We start from the raw sequence: 27,939 nt of genomic DNA on the forward strand, positions 1-27,939 counted from the left end.
AGTCCTGGGGCTTGAACTCATGTCTGGCTGCTGCCTCTGAGCTTTTTGCTTAAGGCTAGTGTTCTACCATTTGAATCACACCTCCACTTCTGGATTTTTGTACGTGTGAGTACATAAGTGTACATCGTACATAAGTACAATTGTGCATAAGTGTCTCAGAGAGTTTCTTGCCCAGGTTGCTTTCAAACCATGATCTTCAGATCTTAGTCTCCCAAGTAGTTAGGATTACAGGTATGGGCCACCGACCCCCAGTGACAATGCATTTTTGATGCCTTTCATACTAATATTACTATTAGTAACATTTTGGGGGCTGGGAAGGTGGCTCAATGGTAGTGCTTGCCTTGCATGCCTGAGGCCCTGGGTTTGATTCCTCAGCACCACATAAGCAAAAAGAAAAAAGACGGAAGTGGTGCTGTAGCTCAAGTGGTAGAGTGCTAGCCTTGAGCTGAAGAGCTGAGGGACAGCGCCCAGACCCAGAGCTCAGGCCCCACGACCGGACCCTCCCCCCCCCCCCCAAAGAAAGTAATATTTTGTAGTCAGAAGCTTCAACAAATACCCTTGTGTAGAGAATTTGAGGTGGCTGGTAGCATAGATCAGTGATAGAGCACTTACCTTGCGTGCGTAAGCCTCACCACAAAGAACAAGCACCCCAAATGCCCCAATAAAAAAATCAAACTTTTGGTATATCTCTCCTGATTATTGCTTCAAGATAAATTCTAAAGCAATAGCAGAAATTCTAAAACATCTATTCTTAGATGGCAGATCATGACCAGTGAAAACAGAATCTCTTAAGGCTGTTCAATCATAAAATGGTTTCTCAGGAGCAGATCTTCTGGTGACCTCTGGGAGGTGTTGAATATCAAGCATTGACATGGAACTTTTATAAAATGGAAATTTCAGATAGAAAAGTATTTTTATTGATTTATTTTGCTGGTCCTGGGGGTTGAATTCAGGGCCTGGACACTGTCCCTGAACATTTTTGCTCAAGACTAGTGCTCTGCCACTTGAGCCACATCTTACTTCTGGCTTTTTGGTGGCTAATTGGAAATAAGAGACTCATAGTCTTTCCTACCTGAGGTGGCTGTGAACCATGATCCTGAGGTCTCAGCTTACTCGTGTGAGCCAGTGGTGCCTGGCTCAGGAAAATATTTTTTTTTTTTTTTTTTTGTCGGTTGTGGGGCCTGAACTCTGGGCCTGGGCGCTGTCCCTCAGCTCTTCAGCTCAAGGCGAGCACTCTACCACTTGAGCTACAGCGCCACTTCCGGTTTTCTGGTGGTTTATTGGAGATAGGAGTCTCACGGTCTCTCCTGCCCGGGCTGGCTTTGAACCGCGATCCTCAGATCTCAGCCTCCTGAGTAGCTAGGATTACAGGCGTGAGCCACCAGCGTCCGGCAGGAAAATATTTTTAAGGGTAAGGAACTTGGTATCTGTTAAGAGCGAACTTGCTCATCAAAGCCATTACAACAGGGCTTATTCAACCTCTCCATCTTAAGAGTTCACTCAGCCTCTGTGGCTCTATTTTGCTTTTGTGATTCCATCTTGAGACTAGATTCTTAGGGTTTGACATTGAAAGCTATGTATCCATTGTTCTGTTTATGTTCCTAGGCAGCGAGTCATAGAAACAGGTCATGCTGTCCTTGCTCAATGCTTGCTTACAGCATTGTCTAGCTGTAACTAGACGCTGTAACTTCCTGCTTGGCTTGCACCTGCAGAAAAGAACACTTTGGGACTTTCCACCTGTGAGCAAACAAGGAGGTGGGTTTTCTGTCTTAAAAGGGGCCCCTAGAACAGGCCTGGGACTGCACTTTGGGCACCCGGCTGCCCAGCGTAATCCGGGTTGGTAATAAAGACTTTCTATTGGTTGTACTGTCTGTGTGGTCTCTCTTGGTGGCTTAACCCACAACACGCACTGAGCCAGGTGCTGGTGGTTTACATCTGTAATCCTAACTTCTCAGGAGGCTGAGATCTGAGGCTCATGGTGCGAAGACAGCCCAGGCAGGAAAGAAGGAAATGGAGCTGTGTCTGATGTGGAAGAGGCTAGCCTTGAGAAGGAAGCTCAGGGACAGAGCCTAGGCCTGCAGTTCAAGTCCCAATACTAGCGCGCATGTGCACACACACACACACACACACACACACACAGCCCTGTGCTTCAGAGATGTTATTGTAACTAATCATCCTACTGGTACTACCAATGGGTACTTGTACTACCAATGGGTACTTCTAGCTTCATCAGAAAAATGAAAGTCCAGGGAAAAGGGTTAGGGGAATCTTACCTGGGGACTGGAACTTTGAAGCAAGCCTTGCTTTATCTAGTCATTTATTTCATGGCTTGCTTTCTCACTGATACAAACAACTGAACTCATTTTTTTTTTTAAGTTTTAAAATGTTTGCTTTTTCCTTATTGCCAGTTCTGGGATCTCCCTTGGCTTTTTCTGTGTAAGGTTAGCACTCTATCACTAGAACCATGGCTCCATTTCTGACTTTGCTGGTTAACTGGAGTTAAAGAGTCTCACAGAATTTTCTCCATGAGCTATTTGAATGATGATCCTCAGAGCTCAGCTTCTTGAGAAGGATTACTAGGGTGAGTCACCAGGACCCTTGATGTCTGAAGTAAATAGGAAGTAGTAGAAGTGTAGTAGAAGTACCGTATGTCTTAGTTTTGTTAGCAGGCTTTTTTAAAAAAATTGAGATTAGGTGATTACATAAAATCTACATACTTCACAGTACTGTGGAATAGTGACACTTAAAGTCACAAACACATTTTAACCATCACAAGGCAAATTGTCACCATCATGGTCTATAAAGTTTGCGAATGCTATGAACTTTGACAATACAATCATTTCTTCCACATCAGATGATGTTTCCATTTCTTTCCTTTTGCTTAGTGTAGGCTGTTCCCTCTTTCCCTCCCATTCCTCCCTTCCCATCACTGTCTTTGGGTTGCTTAGTTGTTTTTCTTCTATGTCCAGTGCAGCTGATGGGCCCATTTGTTGTATGTTGTTCCGTTTCCCACTTATTCTTAGTAGGCTGTTTTATCCAATGAACATTATTTTAATAGCCTGTGGTGTACCAGGCACAGTTGTCTAGTAGGCTAAAAATACAAATGATGTAACCAAAATACACTCATTAGCTGATCTGATTAACAAAATACATTTCATAGAAATGATTATAAAATGCATTGCAGTTAGGAACAGAATATATTTTATACTTACATATCTTATGGTACCCTAAACAATTATTAATAAAAACCAACCAACCCAAATGGTAAACAGAGTGAGCAACCCACCAGTTCCTTCATTAATTCAGTTAGTAAAAGAGAAAGATATACAGTTGCCATGCTGAAATAGGTTTTATCATGGTTTAAACCTAGCCAACCTACAATCTTAAAAATTTCAGTGTTTTTCATCTGGCATTAAATCACCATTACAACTTTTGGTTTAAAGATTAGTTTTGGCTTCAGAATTAAGTTTCATTTAGTATCACCTTCTCACAGCTCACAGATTCTTGACCTGAGGTGGCTGAGAACCCATGTAATTAAATATTAGTTACAGAAACAAATAAAACATAAACAGGATAGTTTAATCCACTCTATTTAACATTCTTACTAAAACTGCATTGAGAAATTATGATACAGATATGATTTACATCAGAACATAACAACAAAAGAATGAGAAAGAGAGAGAAAAAGAGAAATGTCAGTTCTGTTTGAAGCAAGCATGACTAGTTAGACGTTCATTGCATTTCTGGAGACTCATGGCTAACTTGTAAAGGACCACATGGGCCTTGTGGGTCACCATGTATCCCTTAGTCTGAAGGCTGGTGACTTAAGAGATGGAGGGAGAGAGAAGGAGGAGAGGAAGGAGTGTTCATTGACAGTGAAGATAATCTGGAACTACAGGCATTCCACAGTGTCCTCCTGGCCCGTCCTGAGGCCTCCCGAGATGGGTCTGTTTTCTTACGCAGCAGCAGCAACAGGAGCAGCAAACACTTTCTCAGAGAGACAAGATCAACTTTTATTGCACAAGAAGCAAACGATTCCCCTTCTCCCTTTTCCTGAGCTGGAGCTCTTCAAGGGCAAACACAAACAAGCTGATTCTCATCCGCTCGTGCCTCCGACCAGCAGGGGGCGCTCAATAAGAACCCCTCGCGAGCACCTTCTTCAGGGGAAACTGAGGTATTACGTTGGTCCCAGCGGGTCTGGTTGGTCAGTCACCATTCTCTAGCAGCTTTTGTAAGTTGTTTTGAATCTTGAAATAAGAAAAGAGAAGCTGTCATTAAACAGAAAGGAGGATTTTAGGAACATATTTGCTGTGGTTTGTAAATGCTTGAGATTAATTTACTCTACCTTGAGACTAATCTACTCTACCTTATGGATGTATTAAACTTAAATGGAGTGGAATTAGGGGGAAGTGGGTTAATGTGTGTGTATATGAATATGGTAAGTTGTTTCACACAAAATGAAATGAAACATTAAAAAGTGGGGAAGAGGGGAGAAGAAAGAGTAATGGAGTGAATTTGATAAAAGTGTATCATATGTATATAGGGAAACATCCCAATGAAATCTCTGTCTAACCAGTACAGGCTGATAAAGAGAAAATGAGAACAATGAGCTAGAGATACAGGTGTGACCCGATACATCCGGAGCCAATGTGGTCTTCACAAAACACGTCTGTAGTTTTAGTTAGACAATGTTACCTCATAATGTTGAGATCATAATGCACAACATGCCCAGGAGGATTACAAATTTCATAGGGACAAGATCAACCATGTCCTGTGTTTGGGCCATACGACTCTAGTCCAAGGTTGGCCATTAAAAACACTCTCAGTGTTGAATAAATAGATTTTAAAGAATTCAGAGGGAGGCAGGCACTGCAAATAACTAAGACTCTGATGGGAGTAGGAAACCCTGGGGACCAAAGGAACAGAACCTCCTTTTGTTGTGGTATCATATTTGTCCATCCAAACTCATGATGAACCTTAATCCCCGAAGTTACGGGTCAATGTTAGCTTGAGGTGGCTGTATTATAAGAAGAGAAGGAAATACACAGTCAGCAAACTAGCTCTGTCTCACTATATGAGGCCTTGTGCTATTGTGGGACCTTACAGAGAATCCATCAGTAAGAGGTTGTTTTTTTGTTTGTTTGTTTGTTTTTTTAACTGTATTTTTTTTTGTCTTTTCTTTTTTGGTACTGGGGATCGAACCCAGGACGTTGCACTTGCTAGGCAAGCGCTTTGCCACTGAACAACATCCCAGCCCTGTTTTTTGTTTTTATGGTGCTGGTCCTGGGGCTTGAACTCTGGATCTAGGCCCTGCCCCTGAGCCTTTGTATTCAAAGCTAGTGCTCTATCACTTAAGCTACAGCTCCACTTCTGGCTGTTTTTGGTGGTCAATTGGAAATAAGAGTCTTAGGGACTTTCTTGCCTGGGCTGGCTTTGAATTGCGATTCTCACATCTCAACCTTTGGAGTAGCTAAGATAACAGGTGTGAGCCACTGCTACCCAGAGCAAGATTTTTCTTTTTTTCACTAGATATAACTCCTTGATCTTGGTTCTTCCAGCTTCTAGAGCCATAAGTTCAATACATTTTTATTCTTTATAAACTATTCGGTCTGTGGTATTTAGTTAGGACTAGCACATCATTTGGAGCCAACCATGGAGGTGCATATGTATAATCTCAGAAAGGCAGAGATGGAGGATCTTGAGTATAAGATCCTGAGCTACAGTTAGCTCTAGGCCAACTTGAATTATGTTGCGAGACCTTACCTCAAATAACAACAACAAAAAGGGAAATGCTACCCTTTGGAGGCGATCTGTGATGGACAGGTATACTCAGCGGACGCAAGAGAAGGGGGTTCTAACACGTATGTGCTGGGATTTGATGGAGGTTTATCTCAATCTGTGACACCACACCGAGAAAGGATACACACAGCAAACAGAGGGCCAGAAAGAGTAAATAACAAACCACTTTCACAAGCAGTAACTTGCAGAGTAGGGAGAAGAAGAAAGGTCTGACTATGAAATTCATGATCTTTCTACTATTTCACTCTACCATTAATAAGAAAATAATTACATCTTTACTCCCTGCTTTCCTCCCTCCACATTCCTGTTCCATAGCATTCCCGCCCTACCCTCACCCTCAGGAATGAAGACAAGCAGAAAGACAGAGAAGGAAATGAAACACAAGATTGATATCTAACATCTGCAAAACATCAACAACCCCCCTCCCCCCCAAAAAAAACCCAAACTCCAAAACAACAAAAATCCCAACGTGTAAAGCAAATGGCCAGTAAATATATGAGCTGTGGAACTTTAGTAGTAATTAGAAAATACAGAGGAAAAATCCGTGAGATTCAGTTTTACAATGTCAGACTGGCAGTCAGGGGTTGGCTGGACCAAGAACGTATGAATGGCAAGAGAACTGGAGACATTTTTCCAACAAATTAACCACTTACTGGTAAAGTAGGAAAAGAACAGAGGTGGCAATTATTCTCAAAATTCTCCCATGAGGATGACCGAGAGAGCAGTGTTCACCATGACTTTACTGTGGCTGTGAGGCCCTACCAGGTCTGCAGCACACCCAGCACAGGGCTGCTATTTCGCCCCAGGGCTGTGCTGACTAATTTGCTGATTGCTGAGGAGAGACAACCAATCAACAAAAGCTCGAACTTGGATGTGAGGGCGATCTGGCTGCGACATCTGTCACTGCATTGATCGCCAGGGTTGATTCGGCTGATCTGGCTGGCTAGGCGGGTGTCCCCCTCCTCCCTCACCGCTCCACGTGCGTCCCTCCCGAAGCTGCGCGCTCGGTTGAAGAGGATGACCATCCCCGATAGAGGAGGACCGGTCTTCGGTCAAGGGTATACGAGTAGCTGCGCTCCCCTGCTAGAACCTCCAAACAAGCTCTCAAAAAAAGCTCGAACTTAACCCTAGCAACTCAGGAGGCTGAGATCTGAGGATTGTGGTTAGAAGCCTATTAGGGCAGAAAAGTTTGTGAGACTCTTATCTCTAATTATCCACCCAAATGGCTGGAAGTGGAGCTATGGCTCAAATGGTAGTCAGCATCCAGGCCCTGAGTTCAAGCTCTAGGACACACACACACACACACACACACACACACACACACACACACACACACACACACACACACACAGTTAGGATGTGGCTTGTAACTCTTTTAAACACATATCTTTGAGCAATGTGTGCAACTTGTAACATTTTAGAATGCGAACTTCTTAGAATGTGCGTTTTGTCCCAAATCGACTTTTACTTGGTTCTGGTTGGGACAAAGGCAGGCTCTAATGGTAATGCTGGGTGTTGGAAGAGCAGCACTGCTCTGCCCTGAACACGTCCTTCTGTTACTTGTCTCCTTCTCACAGAATGTGGTGTCCTGCACAGGCCTGGTAGGAGAGGGAAGAACCACAGGGAAGGTAGCAGGATTCTGTGTGTTTCTCTCCAAAGAACATCATTTGAATGTCAGAATGAGGAAAAGCAGAAACCAAAGTAATAGAGAATCAGTGCCCAAGCACTGAGTTCAAGCCTCACTACCAGCACAGCAACAACAAAACAAAAAAAGAAGAGAAAGAAAACAAATACATCCTAGTCTGTAAGTCAGCACGAAAGCCAAAGTTCTTTCTTAAAAAAAAAATATGTTCAATTCTCAGAAAACACAACGTGTTAAAAAGAAAAATAATTTTAGTAACGAATCTATAACTTTTCTAGGCTGATACGAAATTCAAAAGCATTGTTTCCATGTTTGCCCAAAGATATAATGACTTTTTTTTGGTCTGGGCTTGGTTTAGATCAGCAGTTTGGAAACTCCTTGCTTAGTTGTTAAATACTTGATAACATTTAGGGTTGGAAAACAAACACAGTTTAATTTTGCACCTTTGAATTTCGTATTTCTTCCCACACAGCATTATTATACAAAGCTACCAAAATACTGGAAACTTACAATTAGTTCAAATGAACACAGGATTTCCCACCTATACCTTTTCTTAAGGATTAGAGTAAAAAACAAAGTAGTTATCAGGTGGAAAGGGACAGAAATGCTGAAAGGGGAAGAAAGTAAGACCTAGTAACTAGACTTGATTGTGGCATATTTCTGAGATGCTTATCCGCTAGTCTTAGTTCAGCCTCCTGTAATCTTCCAAGAATGTCACAAGCTAGGGACGCTCTGTCCTGGGAGGTAAGTACCTTTAGGGGCAGAGCTGCACTCTTGCCTTTATCCATAATACCTAAGGCTGGATTCTGAGCAGCAGGATAGCAGAGGGCTGGTTTATTTCTTCAGTGCTGAGACTGAACGCAGGGCCTCTCACAGGCTAAGCCTGTGAGAGCCCAAGCAGGGCTTCTCAATACAAATTTGCCGCTGAACATCCCTGGTTCAAATTCCGAGTCCCTAGTAAACTTTTTACATACATGACCGTGAGCAAGGGAGTTTGAAACTCCATTCTTTCCTTATCAGCTAGTAGCAATGACATCTACTTTCTAGGGTCCTACTATGGACTGAGTGCAATTATTCTGGGTCTTGCAGGAATCAGCCTGGTGCAGTTGTAGCTGCATCTTTGTTCAGCCCCCATAGCATTTGCTCACTTCCCACTGGGGCCTTCCAGAACCCGGGGTTGGTGGTCACACGCCGCTGGCCTGCTGGTACAAAGAAATATGTCCAACCAAGTAGGAAGCACAAAAGACAGACCAACTAGGCCACAATTTTAAGGCAAATGTTTCTTCATTGAAATACAGAGTTTCTTTTTACACTGATTTTGCAACCTCTTGAACAAGGTTGACCACCTGAACGTAGCTGAGTGTGCAAGCCTTGGCTGATTCAAATGACAGGAGCTAGTGTGATTATGCACAGGAAAGACGAAAGTCACCTTTTCTAGTTTCACTATGTTGGCTGTGAGCTCTTGGCAGAGGACCTCCACGTTTAACTGTACTTCAGACCCCAGGCCCGATGAGACAGTCTGTCTGTAAGAACAAAGAGAAGAGTCATTATGGGCAAGGAAGCAAGAGACTGAACGCATTTTAGATCTAGCGCAAGGGAAGACTAGGCTACGGCAGAGGGAGAGAGCACTTCTGAATGTGTTAGGCCTTGCAGTAATGCCGAGCCCACACCGGATATGTAGAAGACTAATCCCTTCAAGCTTAACTAGAAATCTGTTACACTACTTTGGAGCAAGCTGTGGCTTGGCTTCTAAACAAAAACCAGACCATTATTCCACCGTGATAGACACTTACAAGGATTACTGCTCATTTCAGGCACAGACATTATTGTTTTTTCCTTGAATAGGAGTGATCTCTAGTAGAACTTTCAGAGAGTTTGGGAATGTCTTATCTAGATTAAGTTGCCACTGAAGTAGACTTTTGAGCTGATTCCTTGAGATCTGTCATGCAAGTATAGTTGGCCTTGCCTTACACTAAAGTAGGTGTAGTCAACGTGCACTACTGAACTATTTGTCATGGGCTTTTACTCCGGGGTCTTGCATTAGCTAACAGTATATAGGAAATATGGGAAAGCACAGCAAATACATATAATGGCAGAGAGGGTCTGAAGCTATTTATGAGATATTCTACAACAAGGTTAAGAACCCTGGTCTGTACTGTTTCTATATTTCCTGCTTTTGATTTCATGTTAGTTGGATGTCAGTGACTGGTCTCATTGGTTTCACCTAGGGTCTACTTTTGAGACAGAGGCATTTGGTACATTATGATGATGATTATTTTTGGCAGTATTGGAGTTTGAACTCACCCTTAACAGGCTGGTGCTCTACTGTTGAGCCATGCCTCCAGCCCTGGTTTTTTGCAGGCTAATTCTGGACATTGCCTGTGTGTGTGTGCACATGAGCTATGATCCACTTATTTTAGGCTTCCCATTGTTGCTGAGATTACAAGCATGTGCCACAAGTCTAGCTTCTCTTCACAGAGTTGGAGTCTGGTGAATTATTCTGCCTGGGCTGGCCTGGAATTTGGACTCTCAGTCTTAGCCACTTGGAATGACAGGTACATGTCACCAGAGCCAGCTAGTGTTGAGGAGAGGTCTCCAGAACTCCATTGCCAGGGCTGGCCTCACATCTAGTTCAGCTTCCCAAGTAGCTAGGATTACAGGCATGAGCCACAGGCAACCAGCTCGCTTGGCAAATTATTGGCAATTATCCATATCTTAACAATTATCTGTTTTCTAGTGCTGAGACAAATACTGCACTCCTAATCTTCAACACATAGAAACAGAATGTAAATCTCAGATTTTCTAGATGAGGGAACCAAGGCCCAGAGAACTGTCATTCTGAGTGGCAGTGGTGTTCTCACTCCTGCGATGGGAATTCGGGGGAACAGCAGTCCCTGAGGAGCTATAATCGACAGCTGTTGGTGAGCTACAGCTGGTAACACGTATGGAGTCTGAGGGAAGGGGCTTCTGCGCATGAGGAATCAGGCTGCCCATGTGTGGATTAGTGTAGATGGGTTACTCCGGGGACCTGGGGAAGCTCGGCCCGGACTAGCACAGAAGCAACAGGCTTCCCTCCACGGGTGTCCCTCCATGTTCTTGAGCTTCTTGTGACTGTTCCTTTAAAGATCTATTTTCAGACTCCTTCCTGAGTAGGTTCTTTCAAGAGGAGAATGAATATTCCACTTACTTATGGAATTTCCCCTCCCCTCACTCCCAAGTTAATGAACCGATAACAGGACATGAGGTATTATTCCTATAACAACGCCTATGTGACAGTGAACGAACAGCCTGTAGAAACACTTATTAACTTCAATTGTACTGGCATTCTGGACAAGATGGGAAAATAAGGGGAGGATCTGAATCTAGTGCACACAATTGTTTAGGCTTCTGTATTTCATTGTGTGTGTGTGTGTGTGTGTGTGTGTGGTTTAAAGTGACCTGAATACCAGAATACATGTAAGCCACTCAAAAGAGCTCCTAGGGTAATCAGGCGAGAAGAAAGTAGGTCCTAGAATGGTGTAGTACAAAACTTCTCAAAGTTCTCAAAGAAGTCCTAATCCCCTACCTACTGCATCAGAAATTTGGGAGTGGATCCTTCAATATCTCCTCCAAGACCTCTAGATAATACTGGTGCACACTAACGGATGAGAGGCTCTGGCGGGCTGGGAAGCCCAGGTAGCTATAGAGACCTGCATTTATACCATGATTGCATCCCACACTGTAACAAAGTCATTTAATTATTTGTCTCAGTCTCTGTTTCCTCATCTGTGAGACACAAATAACAGCTTCCTACAAGGCTACAATGAAAAATAATGAGGTTAAAAATCATTTGACTTGTACATGTATATTTCCATTTTGATAATGATTCTGTCAGATGGTAGGTTCTATATAAACCCTGCTACTTAAAACTTGAGGCTGAAAGTATGCTTTCTGGTGGAATGTAATGATTTAACTTTATTTTTCATTCTATACAACAAAATCCTCAGGTAAATATGGTTTGGGAAATAATATGTCTGAATAGATTTAATTAGGTTAGGCATGTTGAAAAGTGACGCATGACAAAAGTCTTTATAGATGTATTCAACTGACTAGTAAACAGATGAACATTTACAGTGGTCAAGAAGTTTGTCAATAAGTTATTTAATATGCATGAGGCTCATGCTTGCTGACACATGCTGAGTTACTTGAATTGCTTCTTTCACTGCCATTTCACAGAGACAAACTTGTACAGTCTAATAAATAGGCTGAAGATACCATCATGTCTTAGGATCACAGAGGCAGATAATTCAGTGTTAAGTGTGCTTCTGTCTGTTTCCTTGGTGACACTGTAATTCAGGAATAGTGCAGGGGTAGGTCATTTATTTCTATGGCCCTCCTACCTCTTTACTGTTCACATATACACTTAACCCAATGTCTCCTCGAGAGTGTGTTCTCGATTCATATTTGCTAAGCAGGATGCTAACTAAGCTCCAGGGAATTGGACTAATCTGAGCAGGGAACAGATGTGGGCTGGAGGGGAGGGTCTTACTCAGTATTGTGAGTGTCCACAGTGGATGTCAGGGACCCCAGCTGCTCCTCCAGAGTGTTAATTCTGTATCTCATGTAGAAAGTGGAGATGATAAGTGCACACACACTGGAAAGGAACAACAAGACATTTCCAATAAGTTAATGGCAAGCACCTGATAAGAGAAACACAATAACGTCCTACACTGGGAGGATTTTCCAAAATAACTTGGCTAAAGAGATATTGAAAATGCCTTTTGAAGCCCGGTGCTATAAAGATTCCATGTGGAGATTTATTTAGAGAACTCATCATTCACTTCTATACTTACTAGTCAAGAGATTACTTACACAACTGCATAGAATATAAGAATATGTTGAACAGCTGGACATTTAGGTAAGATTCCAATTGTTTCTGACTGACCTGTTGGGTTAAAAACAGAAAAGGAGCAGCTTAAGACCAGGAACCTGAGGCTCATGCTTTTAATCCTAGCTATTCAGGAGGCTGAGATCTTAAAGGTTCTAAGTTAGTCTGGGCAGAGAAATCCCTGAGATTCTTATCTCCAATTAACCACTACCACCACTACCAAAAAAAAAAAAAAAAAAAAAGTCAGGAGTGAAGCTATGTTTCAAGTAGTGAGTTCAGCCTTGAGTGACAAAGCTAAGGACAGTGCTAAGGCTCCTAATTCAAGCCCCAGTACCAGCATATGCACACATGCACAAACACACTAACAGTTTAACACCATAGTGCAGTATAGTTCTTTCAAGAAGTACTTGTCATTCCTAAAAAAACATCAACCAAGCCTCCCAGTGGCTATTTTAGACAATAGCTTCAAGACTTTCCAACAGTTTTGTTCAACTGTTTTTCTTTTTTATTTTTTTATTTTTGGGTCCGGTAGTGGGGCCTGAACTCTGGGCCTGGGCGCTGTCCCTCAGCTCTTCAGCTCAAGGCTAGTGCTCTACCACTTGAGCCACAGCGCCACCTCCGGCTTTTTTTCTTTTTTTTGCTTATGTGGTGCTGAGGAATCGAACCCAGGGCCTCAGGCATGCAAGGCAAGCACTCTACCACTGAGCCATCTTCCCAGCCCCTCAACTGTTTTTCTTAATGGCTATTTTATGAAGGGTTTCTCTGGGGACATATGGTCACTGGAGAACAAGAAATGACTTTCTGAGCTCTTATGCCAGTATAACTAATAACTAATGACTAGAACAATAAGCAAAAAAAAAATCTGAGTTTTACCATCAAAACTGTGGATTATCATTTCAAAGTAACTGGGATAATGAAGCAACTTTCATAAAGGGAGAATATGAGAGGCCGATCACCTAGTGAATTCAGAGCTGGATGCTATTTGTTGAATGAATAAGTGAGACTATGCAGAGACCTACAACAGGAGGGGAGGAGGAATATGAAAGGAGTCATATAAACGAAACATTGGGACTCTTTAGAAGTTCCAAACAGCCAGGTGCTGGTGGCTCAAGCCTGTAATCCTAGCTACTCAGGAGGCTGAGATCTGAGGATCGTAGTTAGAAGTCAGCCTGGCCAGGCAAGTCTGTGAGACTCTGACTCCCAAAATACTAATGAAAAATTCAGAAGGGAGCTGTGGCTCCAGTGGTAGAACGCTAGCCTTGAGCAAAAAGCAGCTCAGGAACAGCACCTAGACTCTGAGTTGAAGTCCCAGGACCAGCACACACACAAAATTCAAACAGAAATAGCCCCATGTCCATAAAACCTTCAGTTCCTTACCATGTGTGGGAAGGTTCTTGGCTTTGCCATCAGGCACTCTGTTCACATGGGTGTCGGCCCGAGGTGGTTTTGCCTCCCCTTTGGTGGCATTCAGAACTGTCTGGGATTCTGTCACGTGGAAGTCTACCAAGCCAAAGTGAGGTGGGGTCAGTTTGTTCCCAGATGGATTTGAAAACAGCATCAACCACAAAGCAAATCAATTCTTTTCCTTCTTTTTTTTTTGGGGTGGTGGTGGTGGTTTTGAACTCAGGCATTTGCATACAACTCAGCTTACTTGCTTGGCTGGAGCTCTACTACTTAAGCCACACCTCCAATTGAGCTTCTGTGGTGTGTGTGTGTGTGTGTGTGTTGCTACTGGGGCTGGGGCTTGAACTAAGGGCCTGGGTACTGTGCTTTAGCTGTTTTGCTTAAGGATGGTGCTGTACCAAATTGAGTCACAGATCCATTTCCAGCTTTTTGCTGGTTAATTGAAGATAAGAATGTCATGGACTTTCTGCCTGACTGGCTTTGAACCTTGATCCTCAGATCTTAGCCTCCTGAGTAGCTAGAAATACAGGCATGGGTGAGTGACTGACACCTGGCCTAGCTGAGCTTTTCGGTGGTTGGGTTGGCTTTGAATCTCAGTCCTCCAACATCTCATTCTCCGTGGTAGCTAGGATTAGTGGTGTCAGCCACTAGCATCTGGATAAAACAAATAAATTCTGAATCTGTACAATGGCCAAGAATATACATGGATTGGCACAAGTGGGGTGAGGTGGGTGGATTAAAACCCAATGCTCAAGAAAATAAGTAATAAAGAGATCCTGGAGCAGTTTGCTTCTTCAAAAGGCTAAAGCCACAACAGTGGATACTATTACTGCAGCGAGAGGTAAGAAAACAGTGCACACTGTCATCCTAATAGAATGTCTTTGTGTGGTGTGTGTGTGTATGTGCGTGCACGAGTGCGCGGAGTTCTGGGGTTTGATTTCAGGGCCTTATGCTCTTGCTTGGCTTTTTTTTTGCTCAAGGCTGGCACTTTACCACTGGAGCCACACTGACACTTCGGAGACAGGATCTTGTGAATGCCCCAGGCTGTTTCGGAACTTGCTTCATAGCCCAGGCTGGCCTCAAACTTTTGATCCTCCTGCTTTTGCCTCCTGAGCACAACACCATATCTGGCTCATTCTGTCAACTAATGAGACATTTCTTAAATACACATAAAAAGGAAATGAGTTTTTACTCTAGAAAGACATTTCCTTTTCTTTGAACTTTCAATACCCCCTTTCAGACTCCCTCTGCATCTGTTAAATAGGAAGAGTGCGGAGTGGGCTGCGCGTGTTTTGCGGGGAGTTAAGTTTGAGGCAAGATACAAAGATTTTCCAGACCTCGGGAGTTCTCTGATTCCGGAGTCTGAGAACCCGAACTGCTGTATCCTTCCATGTCCTGCCTTCTTTGTTCAACCACTCCATCGAGGTCTGAGAATTCATCATTGAAGTCCTGCAGGGACACAGTGACAGTAGAATGTTCTTTAGTGAAGGGCAGGCCTTCGTAAGCCCTGGCTCACTCTCACTTGACCCACAGAATATGGGGAGAAAAGGGACTGCCCTCTACTACTGGGATTTTCCTAACTGATCAGGTTCTGGTTACTGAAACTGAGATTCTTCTGGCTGCTTAGAATTCTGCCAAGAGACAGTAGCCAACTTGTTTGCAATAACAAATGGCTAGAAAAAAACAACAACACTAGAATGTTAATGGTGTAAAAGCATCCAAGCTTGAAACTAGAGAAGCTTCATTAATGCTTTGTAATAAGGAAAACGGACTGCTGTAGACACTTTACAAAAAGAAAACGTGAACAGAAAGTCAACGATCCAAGTTTGAATCCATGTTTTAAAAAAGAGAACATATTGCTAAAGTACTGTTTACAGAAAATACGGAAAGCAGAAAAGGAAAAGCAGGTTGCAAATTGGACCAAGAAAATTAGAAGCTCCTTAATCCCCCTAGATCAATCAAAACAGGTCAGACACATGACATTTATTATAGAACGGTGACAGGGAAGCAAGAAACAAAGCAGAGTAGTTCTATTTGGGAAACCACCAGCTCCTCTAACGGAGGTCCCAGGTGGTGTCATGAAAGTGTCCTGGCAAAGATACAATTAGGTTGAGCTTTTAGCAATTCCGGCAGCTGCCAAAGAAGAGACTCACCTTGTGACAGCTTTTCCCCTTGAACTTGCTGTCCTGTCTTTGGTTATTTAAATTAAATTCAATTTCATTCAAGAATTTACAGGTGTGTGTGTGTGTGTGTGTGTGTGTGTGTGTGTGTGTGTGTGTGTATGTGTGTTTGTGCACTAGTGGCTCAGAGAACTGAGATCTGAGGTTCTCAATTTGGAGTTAGTTCAGGCAGGAAAGGCCCAGAGACTCTTTTCTTTAATTATCCAGCAAAAAGCTGAAATGAAGCAGAAGCCCAAGTGGTAGAGTACCAGCCTTGAGTGGAAAAGCTAAGGGAGAGTGTGAGTTCAAGCCTCAGTACTAGGACCTCCCAAAACAATTATAGGAGGAAGGAAAATTAAAAAATTAAAGCTCTTCAAGTTTATCAAATGCCTATTCTGTATAAGATTATGCAAAACTGCTTATAAAATTACATCTAATCTCCATGGCCATGTCATGAGGCTGGCATGTCAATAGATCAAGGAACTGAATGTGGGCAGGGACTGCACTTGCCTGGTGACCAAACATGACTGTGGGGACCCACAGGTAAAACCAGGTTTGTCACATTCCAAGCGTTCATATTTAATTGTTTTGACTTTATGGAAAGTGTGATACTTTGCAAGACTCTCTTACAATGTCAGGAAGTGACAGAAAACAGTTCCTGGGCAGCAGCGTGACTGTGACGGGAACTGAGCAATGTTCTATGGTATACTGTGCTGTGTGGCTAAGGCACAATGTTAGGTTAGGTCTATAAAATGCATTTTTCATGGGATTTTCAACCCATGCTGGGCTTATTAGGATGGAAACTTATCATCTGCAGAAGAGCATTTGTAAATGGAATCGTATAATATATGGTCCTGTTTTCCCCACTTAGTATAATGTTTTCAAAGTGGAGCCTCTCGGTAACAATGTATGAGCATTTCTTTCTTTTTTATGGCTAGACATTATTCCTTTGTGTATCTAAATCATGTTAAAAGATCCATTCATTAGATGAAGGACATTAGGCTCTTCCTTCTCACATTTTGGTCATTATGAATAATGAACAATTCTTTTTAAATAACTTTTAAGTAGTTGTACTGAGAGGTTAGTCTCCAATTCCTGTCGCAAATTTCTGAGTGCTGAGATTACAGGCATGTAGCACCATGCCCCACTTGTGAACATGCTTTGAATCTAAATAAATAAATAAATGCACATTTTCTTTTTGCGTGTGTGTGCCAGTCCTGGGGCTTGAACTCATAGCCTTGGCTTATTTTGCTCAAGGCTGGTGCTCTATTTTTTATTTTTGGGTCCGGTCGTGGGGCCTGAACTCTGGGCCTGGGTGCTGTCCCTCAGCTCTTCAGCTCAAGGCTAGCGCTCTACCACTCAAGCCACAGCGCCACTTCCGGCTTTTTTCTTTTTGCTTATGTGGTGCTGAGGAATCGAACCCAGGGCCTCAGGCATGCAAGGCAAGCGCTCTACCACTGAGCCACCTTCCCAGCCCTAGGCTGGTGCTCTATCACTTGAACCACACCTCCACTTCTGTTTTTTTTTCTGATTAAATAGAGATAAAAGGCTCTTGGATTTTTCTACTTGGGCTGGCTGTAAGCCAGGATCCTCAGATCTCAGTCCTGAGTTTCTGAGATTATAGGTGTGAGGGCCTGATATTTCCCAGTTTGTCACAGAGAGTGTGTACAGGGCTTTGTGGTATGAGTCGTGCCCCACCTCATACAGACTTGTGACTCTCTTTAAATGATGTTACTGGTTGTGGATGTAGGTGAGGAGTTGAGCACTTGCTTAGAGTATGTGAGAGAAACAAAGCAGACCTTATAAATGGGTGGCTCACCATCACAACCTACTATCGTGTAGAACTTTATCTTCTGCAGAACAACTCTCAACTACTACAAACAAGCTTATGGCCTCCTGTGGTTCTTCTCCAGGAAAGATATGCTCTGTTTCTTCATCTAGGCCTCAAAAGCTCTGCTCTTATGTTTTCCCCAGCCCTGCTCACGGTGTAGGCACAGTGCATTGTGGGACACACTCCTTTTCTTTTGCCTTTAGCAAGCTATTAGGCAACTCACCAGAGGCAAAGATGAAGGGCGGTCTTCCCGGAAGCTGTTTTCAGGAGAAGATGGATTGGGACTGTTACCAACACTCGAATTCTGAAATTATTGAAACAACGTGAAAAACTAGACCAATCACAAAACCATACAAAATACAGGAATGGAGGCTCAGGATGCCACACTCACGTCTAAGTGTCCACACACAGATCTGAGCAGTTTGTATGTGGAATCTCTGGAGAGTAAGGAGACGAATATGTACTGAAAAAAAAAAAAACAAAAAAAAATCATGATTAACAAAGAACCTCTTGAGGAGATGAAAAAGTTCAGAGTTCAAAATAGTATCTGTAATCCAGGCCCAGGTGGCTTATACCTGTAATCCTAGCTATTCAGGAAGCTAAGATCTGAGGGTTCTTGCCCAGGCAAGAAAGTCTGTGAGACTCTTACCTTCAATTTAGGACCAAAAATCTGAAGGGCAGCTGTGGCCCAAGTGGTACAATTCTAGCCTTGAGCAAAAAAAACTGAGGGATTGCGTGCGCGCGCGCACACACACACACACACACACACACACACACACTAAGTGGTACAATTCTAGCCTTGAGCAAAAAAAACTGAGGGATTGCGTGCATACACACACACACACACACACACACACACACACACACACACACACACACACACACACACACACACACACACACACACACACACACACACACACACACACACACACTACCAGTGGCTCATCCCTGTAATTGGAGGTTGAGATTTAAGGTTACAATTTAAAGCCAGCCCAGGCAAAAAAGTCCTTGAAACTCTTATACCATTTAGCCAGCAAAAAGCTAGAGGTGGAGATATGACTCATGTGGTAGAACATTAGCCTTGAGCAAAGTATCTAAGAGACAGCATCCAGGCCTTGAATTCAAGTGCCAGGACTGGCACAAACACACATTAAAAAAAGGATTGCTCGGGCTGGGAAGGTGGCTCAGTGGTAGAGTGCTTGCCTTGCATGCCTGAGGCCCTGGGTTCGATTCCTCAGCACCACATAAGCAAAAAGAAAAAAGCCGGAAGTGGCACAGTGGCTCAAGTGGTAGAGCACTAGCCTTGAGCTGAAGACTGAGGGACAGCGCCCAGGCCCAGAGTTCAGGCCCACGATCGGACCCCCCCCCAAAAAAAAAAACAAACAAAAAACAAAAAAAGGATTGCTCTACAGTTTTTATGTTTTTAAAAGACACAGACCATTCTCTCATTTATATTCTTATTTTCCTCATTCAAACACTGTTTTTATTGCTTTTCTGGAATAAAGCAAGTATAGTCCTTCCAAAATAGCAACAACAAAAAAATCCCTAAACTCTATTTAGGAGCAGTAATAAAGAAATGTAGGTCAAATGAAGCCTTTAAAAGTACGACCAAGGTGCCACACAAAAGCCTGGAAAGCATGGGCGCTGTGACATCGGCAGTGTCCTTGGAGTCTCACCCTCTTCAATCTGGTTTTTGTTTTGGAGGGCATTGAAGGATTCCCACGGGCCCGCTTTCTCTGCCCTGACCCAGATTTCCGCTGCAAACTTCCCAGCGGCTCTGCCTCGTGGGCTCATTTTTCCCAAGCCACCTCTGGATTCTTCCTTATACAAATATGGAGATTTCTAGTGGATGCTTGCAAGTGAGCTATGGGAATGGGATAAAATCTGAGGTAGACATATAATTTGGAGACAAATGATAGATGGGAAAAATTTACTACAAATGGAACATTCAGAAAATATTCAAAATATTCATCCATTTATGTGGGGGGGAAAAAAATCCCAGGATTTTGTGCTGATCCTCCTCATTCGCCAATAAAAGACGTTGATATCATTTCCAACATAACAAGGAACAAATACTTGTCATATTCCAAAGTAATTAATACTGTGGGTTGTGGCATTAGACAGATCTAGTTGTAAATTTTAACTGTGATGCTAAGTGAACGCCATTGGGAAAATTGTTGAACTGTGCTTTCTTTACGGGATGAGAGAATGGGATTAAATAAGAACAGACAAAGAAAGCCCTTGATTTATGCCTGACCATGAGTAGTACTAGTATTACTATTTAAAAAAAAATCCTAAAATACATACTTAGCTTATTTTCAGACTAGCCTCTTTTATCTTTCCATTTCTTTTCTCCTAAGTTATCCAGTAGGATAAAAAACTGAATATAACTTTTATGCTGCCATAAAAATAGCAGGTATAAGATGAAAAAATGGTTTCTAATGTAAATGAGCAACCAGATCCCTCTACTCCATTTCTTGTATTAAGCTAAAACAAATACTGCTTCCAATGGAAGCATTTCTGACTGCACGTGCCTGAGATAGCCCAATAACCAAGAGCAGCTCAATGATCTGGGCAGAAGGCAGGCTGCTCAGGCACCGGGCAGCCTGGAGAATCCCTGGAGCTCATCCTGAAGCTGCACTTGCAGAATAGGCCTGGGGTTCACGCATGCGGGGTGGCTCTAGGGAGGAGCCGACTGGGGTTATGAGGAGATAGTTGCCTCACCCCAGGATTTCCCAGTATCATCCTGCCTCACCCTGAAAGCAGGTGGTTGTTATTGTTTCCACTTAAGCAATAATAAATTAACTGGATATATCAATTTGTCCTGATGAAAAAGATGTTAGGGGAAGGAAACTCGGGAGGGTGTTTTTTTTTTTTTTTTTTGGTTTGTTTATTTGTTTTGGCCCTATATCAGGCAAATCCATTTAAATCAGCAGGAAATTCAAACTTGGCAACAATTATGTTAGAATACACCATCTTGTGGGGAAATGATATTCCATAGATGTCTCTACACTATACTTTTACAAATGCGCTTTCTAGAAGATCATCTGCCTCAGACATTACAACAGATGATAATATTTACGGCGCAGGGTCCTAGCGACTGTCAGCAGAAGGTTTATAAGGCAAAGGAGTCCGGAGCAGGCCAGAGGGAGAGGTAGTCTTGCTCTTGGAGTACTTACCCTGTCCGTGACTGTTGTTATGATCAGAGCATTTGGCACCAGAAGAGCAGTTTTGGTTTTCTTTATTAGGGTTACTGAGAAAGCTGGAATAGTGATCTGAAACAGAAGAACCAACTTAATACTGGCTGAGATTCCAATTAACCATCAAAAAGCCAGAAGGAGGCTCAATTGGTAGAGCACTAGCATTGAGGGAAAATGCTAATAATGGACAACACGCAGAACCTGGGTTCTAGCTTAGCACAGGCACCAGACCAAAACCAAAACAAATAGCAACAAAAAACAAAACGAAAATAAACCAACCAACCCACCCACCAAAAAAACCCTCCATGATTCATAGTCAGCGGTAGAGTGACTGAAAACTCCGAGATTACACAGGCCCAGGAGGGATTCTCTCTGACTCTAGGCAGTGTGAATGGGTGAAGATTAGATTTTCCCTTCTTTACGGGAGAGTTGGGGAAGGCGTGGCAGGAGGCAAATGACCGTGTCCTGTTGCTTTTTTCTTACACTCAGGATGTCACATACCTCAGTTTCCCCACACCCATATTTAACGAGGAGGAAGAGGTGTGCACCGGCAGGCACATACCTGGGGGTACAGGTGTGTGATTTCCCCAGACGGTGCCTTACATGCTCATTTACAGCCCTGACCCCTCTTCTCCTGGGAGCTGGCACGAACACAGTGCAAAAATAGATATGTTAAAAAGTGTTTTGGTTTCAAACATGCAAATTCTTTAAAAAGAATGTGTTCATGCCAGGGCGTGATCCCAGGGCCTCCCATATTCACCCGGCTTTTGACACGACTAATGCTCTACCACGTGAGCCACACCTGCAAGCTCTAAACTCATTTGAAATGAAGCAAATTACGGCACCCTCCCATAGGAATGACGTAAGCATCACAGGTGACACCTGGGTAAAGAGGACTCAGGATACGGGGCGGGAGCATCACGGCATGGTGCGTGTGTGCATATGTAAGGAAATGAGTGAACCTGCTGCATAGGGAAAGAGCAAGTTTGTGTCATCTGGGTGCATTTATTTCTGCAGTGTTCGGATCCTCAACAAGAGACACAATCATGCTATGAAATTTAAAATAATTTGAGTGGAAAAGGAAACGGGACAAGGATAGAGCAAGAACACTCAATGCATCTATGTAATAAAGGAAGCGGGCTTTGAAATGAGCAGATGGGAAGGGAGAATGAAGACGCACTGAGCTTGAATAAGTAGAATTGCCCTCGTTCTGGTCCTCCTATTCTCCCTCCCACATTCTCCTTCATAAGGTATTAAACTTAGGGACTTGTGCTTGCCAGACAAGCGCCTACCGCTTGAGCTATATACCACCACAGCTAGATGTCATTTCTAGTCCTTACACTAACCTTAGTGTCTTTTCCAAAGACCTTGGAATGAAAACAAATCCAGTTCTCTGATATAAAGAGCTTTCCTTGGTACAGTATTTCTTTCTGTAGAGCACATGTAAAACCTGGGAGGAAACAGACAGATGTAGTAACATCATTTAGAAGTCCCATGAAAACATCATTTCCACTTAAAATAAAACCTGCATATGTTTTGCTGATTTAGGGATAGAGATAATAGAGATGAGAGATAAGACACTGTACCCCTGCGTTCTAGCACCTCTTTTTCAGGCTTTTCTTTCTACTGTTTCTTGTTTTGTTTTCCTGAGACAGGGTCTTGTTGTGATCCTTCTACACAACTCTAATGAGTACTCAGATTACAATTGTGGCCTACCATGCCTGGCTCTTTAGTCATCTTTAGTGGAATAAAACTGGTGAATAGAGTTTGTTTTTGAATTCACAATCTTAGAGACTTCAGAACGGCAATCAAAATGGAAGACAAATCTGCCACTGCCCATGAGAAACCAAGGATGATGCTTCAGGAAAACTCCAGGATTTGGGACAGCTGCCTGCCAGCCTTGTGCTAACAGGACCGTCTGGCCTTCCTTCCCAGATCCTCATTAATGATGAGCTGGTTGCTTCCACTGGGGGCAAGAACACATGATGGCTCCTTTTGCTCGGACACCACAGCTAGAACCCAGCAGCTTGCTTTATCATTGGGAAGCAGACAGGCTGGAACTGAACCTCAAGGCCCATGATGGGCCCCTGCTGAACTTGCTTGCTGCGAGGCTGTTTTGATGTGACCGCCACATCCTGGATAGCTCTAGCATTACCTACAGCTCTGTGAACTCACACTGGAGCATGCACTTAACCTCAGCCCAGGCCCGTATCCTAACTCCTACCATGATTCAATTGCAGACATTTCAGCAATCAACACAGAAGGCAGGGAGGCCATTGTGGAACAGTTCTAGATGATTCCTTATCAGCTTCTCATTCTTCTTTACAGTATGCTGGTACTGGGGCTTGAACTCAGGGCCTGGGTACTGTCCATTAGCTTTCTAATCCAAGGCTAGCACTCTACCACTTGAGCCACAGCTATGCTTCCAACTTTTTGGTGTTTAATTGGAGGTAAATGTTTCATGACTTTCCTGTCCAAGCTGGCTTCAAAAGGGGAATTCTCAGTTCTCAGCTTCTTGAATAGCTGGGATTACAGGCGTAAGCCACTAGTGTTTGACTTCTTTTTCAGTGTTTTAATGTAAGGTGACTACATCTGGCACGATGGCTCCATTCTGTTCTTCTGGGTGAAACAGTCTTAGAAAGTGCCCTCCCCCCCAACGACTTAACAACTTTTCAAACGCGTCAGAACTTACTTTGTCTCAGAGGCTCCTCGGTTGGGACTTCAAGGAACAACTTGTGAAAGTGCATGTTTGCCTTGTACTGTGAAAACAGAATACAGGCAGCACTTAACTTCTTGTCAGGCAGCACCACAATTCTGAGCTTTGGTATACATTAAAGGACAAGTGTTTCCTCACTAACACTTTTTTTTTTTTAACCACCAATTCATCCTCTGTCATCTTCAGTAAAACATAGGAGCACAGATGTTCATTATGTAACATGATGTGCACTTTGTTGAACTTACTAACTAAGCAGCTAGTGGACATTGAAGTATCAGGCCAGACAAAAATGTTCTTGATTAAAAAAATGGGATGCGATTCTAAGCCATCTCACTAGGGAAGATTCTGGGTTCTCACACGTGCGTATGTAAGTGAGTGCCCTCTGAAAAGTAAGGGCTAAAAGTTTTGCACTGAAATAAACCTGAACTTGAGTCTTGCCTCCATCGCTTCCTTGGTGTGTGACCAGAGTCTAGACACTTAACTCTCCTGAGCCTCTTCTGTGACAGAGAGCAAAACCACTTCCGGCTTTAGAGGGACGTCAAGGGCTTCCTGGCATTGTGGGTCTCAAGAGCCCTTGCTTGGGTTCTGCTGCATAGACTATGACTAAACCGTGGTGAAAGCCTTTCCTCTGTCAAGGCAGGACAAGTAGTATTTCAAATAAAAGACTGGACTCTGCAGGGCACTGGAAGGGGAAGGAGTCGGAAGTGTGGGGAACTGCTTCATTTTTAAAGCCTCTGTCTCCAGCAATCTAGTTTGTAAAATGTTTTCACAATAACCCTAGGAAAGCCTAGCATTCTCACTCTAGCCGTAGATGTCACAGCACAGGGCTGCTAGGAGGCAGAGCGTGGTCCTCCCTCCCCTCTTCCACAAGACGCCCGCTGCCCTGCAGGATCTGCGGAAGACAAAGTCTGATAAGGAGACAGGGATTCTCCCAAGTCCGCCCTCAGTGCTTTCTTATGCACACCAGGAGTGGTTTCCACCACACAACTAGCCTTACTGCTATAAAAGAAAGTTCCAGACCAGGTCATCAAAATGCTAGATGGTCCCTGCAAGTCACTTTATACAACCTACACTAACTGCTGCTTCCTAAGAGTACATTTTGCAGCAGAACCCTGGAACTTTGGTTGAAAGTGAGTCTAGTCCTAGATCTCCATTTTAGCTGACATGTGAATTTTCAAATCCTCAACTCTGCACTGGTGGGGAGGGACACTGAGATTTTGGTTTTCATGGCTGCAAGGGAGTCTTGGTTTCAGCCTTAATTTTTTTTTTTTGGGCGGGGGGCCCAGTCGTGGGCCTAAACTCTGGGCCTGGGCGCTGTCCCTCAGCTCTTCAGCTCAAGGCGAGCGCTCTACCACTTGAGCCACAGCGCCACTGAGGAATTGAACCCAGGGCCTCATGCATGCAAGGCAAGCACTCTACCACTGAGCCACCTTCCCAGCCCCGGTTTCAGCCTTAATTAAAAATATCCTAGGCCAGTTAGGCATGGTGGTGTGTGCCTGAAATCCCAGCACTAGGAAGATTGAGGCAAAAGGAGAAAGTTAGGCAAGTTGGACTATATAGATTAAGGAAAGCAAAGGCTGAGATGTTAGCTCAGGGGTAGGTAGGGTACTTACTTAACGTGTGGAGATCCTATGAACAACATTTGGTACTACAAAAAGTTAACAATAAAGATAAAAAAGGGAAGAGGGAAAGAGAGAAAAAAGAGGAAGAAGAGAAAAAAAGAAAAAGGAAGGAAGAGAAAGAAAGAAAAAGAAAAGTGCTAAGAGCTGGTGCTTCATGTCTATTAGCTACTCAGGAGGCTGAGATCTGAGGACTGTGGTTCAAAGCCAGCTTGGGCAGGAAAGGCCATGAAATTCTTATCCTCAATAAACTCCTCAGTAAAAGCCCAAAGTGGTGAAGTGGCAGTGTGGCTCAAAGGGGTAGAGTGTTAGCCTTGAGCAAAAGAGCTCAAGGGTAATGCCCAGGCCCCAGGTTCAAGCCCATAATTGACAGGAAAAAAAAAAGAGAGAGAAAAAAATATATATTCTAGGCCATGGACTGTTCAAAAAAATTAGTGTAATAAATGAAAAAAAAAACACAAAAAATATAGTAGGACTGATGTAACTTAAAACCACAGTAACACAAATTCAATATTTTGACTCCTGACTGGATCCTCAAGATAAAGAAAAGACCACTGTTATAAAGGACATCCTTTACTAAGACAACTGTGGACACTTAAAACAAATTTGATATTTAGTAAAATTCTGTGTATCAAAAAGTAGTTCATTTTAATGCCTCTTCTTAGGAGGTACATATTCAAATATTTAGGGATGATGTGTCAAAAAAAGAGAAAAACCGGGTGTGATGGCTCCTGCCTAGAATCCCAGCTACTCAAGAAGGCTGAGATCTGGAGGCTCATGGGTCAAAGCCAGCCCAGACAGAAACGTCCAAGATATCCATCTCCAAAATAACTACCAAAAAGGAATGCAGGAGACATGGCTGGAGTGGTAGAGCACCAGCCACGTAAATCCTGGTACTGTTGTTAGCATGCACAAGGTCCTGGGTTAAATCCTTAGCATTAAAATCAAAGACCAAACAAAAAAATAATCAAAACCCCACAAACTTCTGACCTCCGTGAGCGTTAGACTCTGTGACACAGAATTAGGCTTTGTGGCCTGTCTGGGCATGTTTCAGGGAATTGGAATTACCCACGGAAAACGTGACCCAATGCACAGGATGACCCTGTGCACAGGCCTCTCATGGTGCTCTTATTAGACTCTGAACTTCCTTACAGGTGTCACGCCTTCCCCTGTCCTGCTGGTTACTGACTAGTACTGGTCTGTGTGACCTTAGCTCCCTGGGTTCCCATCAGGGTTAGAGGTCACAGCCATATGCATGGAAGGGTCAGCTGTGGAATCTAATACTGATGAAAAGTTGACCAAAGGAATGGCTTCCCATGTGCTGTTGTAAATTCGCTGGGTTTTGTGCCTCTGTTAGGGATAGCCAGCAGGATGCTGAACCCTAAGATTCTTTTTTTTTTTCCTCTACTGGCTCCAGTACTACTGTAAGTCTTGGAAGCCATATACATTCCAGTTTGCACTTACCTGGCTGGAAGATGAAGATTTTTTCCTTTCAGTCTTAGGGACATTTTTGCTTTCTGTTTTGCATTCGTTCTTGTCACCTGACACAGTCGCACCTTCAAAACTGGATTTTGACCTTGGGAAGTAAAACCCAGGAAGATCACAAGATGAACTGTCTGTGTCACGTATTAATTTACTGTAGCAAATCTCTATTATTACACATGTCACGAAGGAGCCCAACATTTGGTTTTCTCTTCTAGATATTCATAATCACTTCTGAGACATTAAGGGAATTTGTCTAGCACAAAGCTCAGCAGGTTATCATCCCAAACTGCAGAGACAGGGACTTACAAAGGGACAAACAGCGATGGAAATGCGAGTCATCATATCACTTCCAAAGTGTCTTAAGCAATATAAAGAGGAGTACTTGAGGCAAATTACTAAATAAAAATTGCAGCTGAGGTTAAAACAAAGAATAATTCTGTTCCAGAATCTATTAATATTTAATAAGCATTAATTGAGAAGGGGCATTGTGCTGATGGCCTTGGGAACACAAGAGAGTCTTTATCCTTAGGAAGCCTACACACACACACACACACACACACACACACACACACACACACACACACATGCACGCACGAAAAATTAGCTTTTTAAAAAGTCAGTACATAGCTGGGTGTTGGTGGTTCATGCTATAATCTTTAGGTGAGATCTGAAAATTATGGTTTGAAGCCAGCCTGGGCAGGAAAGTCCATGAGATTCTTATCTCCAATTAGCCACCAATAAGCTGGAAGCGGAACTGTGGTTCTAGTGGTAGAGAGCTAACCTTGGGCAAATAAAGCTCGGGTACAGCAGTACCCAGGGTCTGAGTTTAAGCCCCAGCATGCACACACACAAGGCAGTACACAATTTAGCAGTATGCACTAATAGGGGTGGAGACACAATACCAATAGGAAGGGAAGAAGAAATCCACAGAACAATACACATTTGATATATAGGACCTAATAGGAAGAGCAGAGATGGATATGAGGGAAAGACAAAACATTCCAGACTGAGAGAACAGTACAAGTGAAATGTGGAGGGGGAGTAAGAATATGTTTATCAGTTTTATTTTATGTTCAAAAGGGATTCATTGTGATATTTACATGTTGGCATATATGCGTCTAAATAGCTTCTGATCAAATTTACCCTGAAGGAAACATATTTAAATCTAAGTCTTCCACTGTCCTGTTAAAAGCAGCGGTCAGAGGCCCAGATTT

At 43.1% G+C, this 27,939-nt stretch overlaps 1 protein-coding gene across 3 annotated transcripts in view; it reads right to left on the reverse strand.

Moving 5' to 3' along the window:
• Positions 1-3,028: 3,028 nt before the first annotated feature.
• Gramd2b (GRAM domain containing 2B) overlaps positions 3,029-27,939 on the reverse strand; it is a 90,221-nt gene continuing 65,310 nt past the window's right edge. For 2 of the 3 annotated variants that reach the window (XM_042674670.1, XM_042674671.1), the window contains exons 3-14: positions 26,705-26,816; positions 23,598-23,664; positions 22,252-22,355; positions 20,885-20,980; positions 18,094-18,165; positions 17,926-18,006; positions 15,050-15,161; positions 13,686-13,808; positions 12,293-12,365; positions 11,970-12,074; positions 8,871-8,964; positions 3,029-4,247 (exon numbers count right to left, since the gene is read on the reverse strand). In XM_042674670.1, the coding sequence (XP_042530604.1) occupies positions 4,206-4,247; positions 8,871-8,964; positions 11,970-12,074; positions 12,293-12,365; positions 13,686-13,808; positions 15,050-15,161; positions 17,926-18,006; positions 18,094-18,165; positions 20,885-20,980; positions 22,252-22,355; positions 23,598-23,664; positions 26,705-26,816 (1,081 nt within the window). In that variant the 3' untranslated portion in view covers positions 3,029-4,205. The remainder of the gene's footprint in view (positions 4,248-8,870; positions 8,965-11,969; positions 12,075-12,292; positions 12,366-13,685; positions 13,809-15,049; positions 15,162-17,925; positions 18,007-18,093; positions 18,166-20,884; positions 20,981-22,251; positions 22,356-23,597; positions 23,665-26,704; positions 26,817-27,939) is intronic. The other variant, XM_042674673.1, reaches the window with a different exon arrangement.

Source organism: Dipodomys spectabilis, unplaced genomic scaffold, assembly GCF_019054845.1.
Source record: "Dipodomys spectabilis isolate Male_0828 unplaced genomic scaffold, ASM1905484v1 ptg000019l, whole genome shotgun sequence".
Classification (NCBI taxonomy): domain Eukaryota; kingdom Metazoa; phylum Chordata; class Mammalia; order Rodentia; family Heteromyidae; genus Dipodomys; species Dipodomys spectabilis.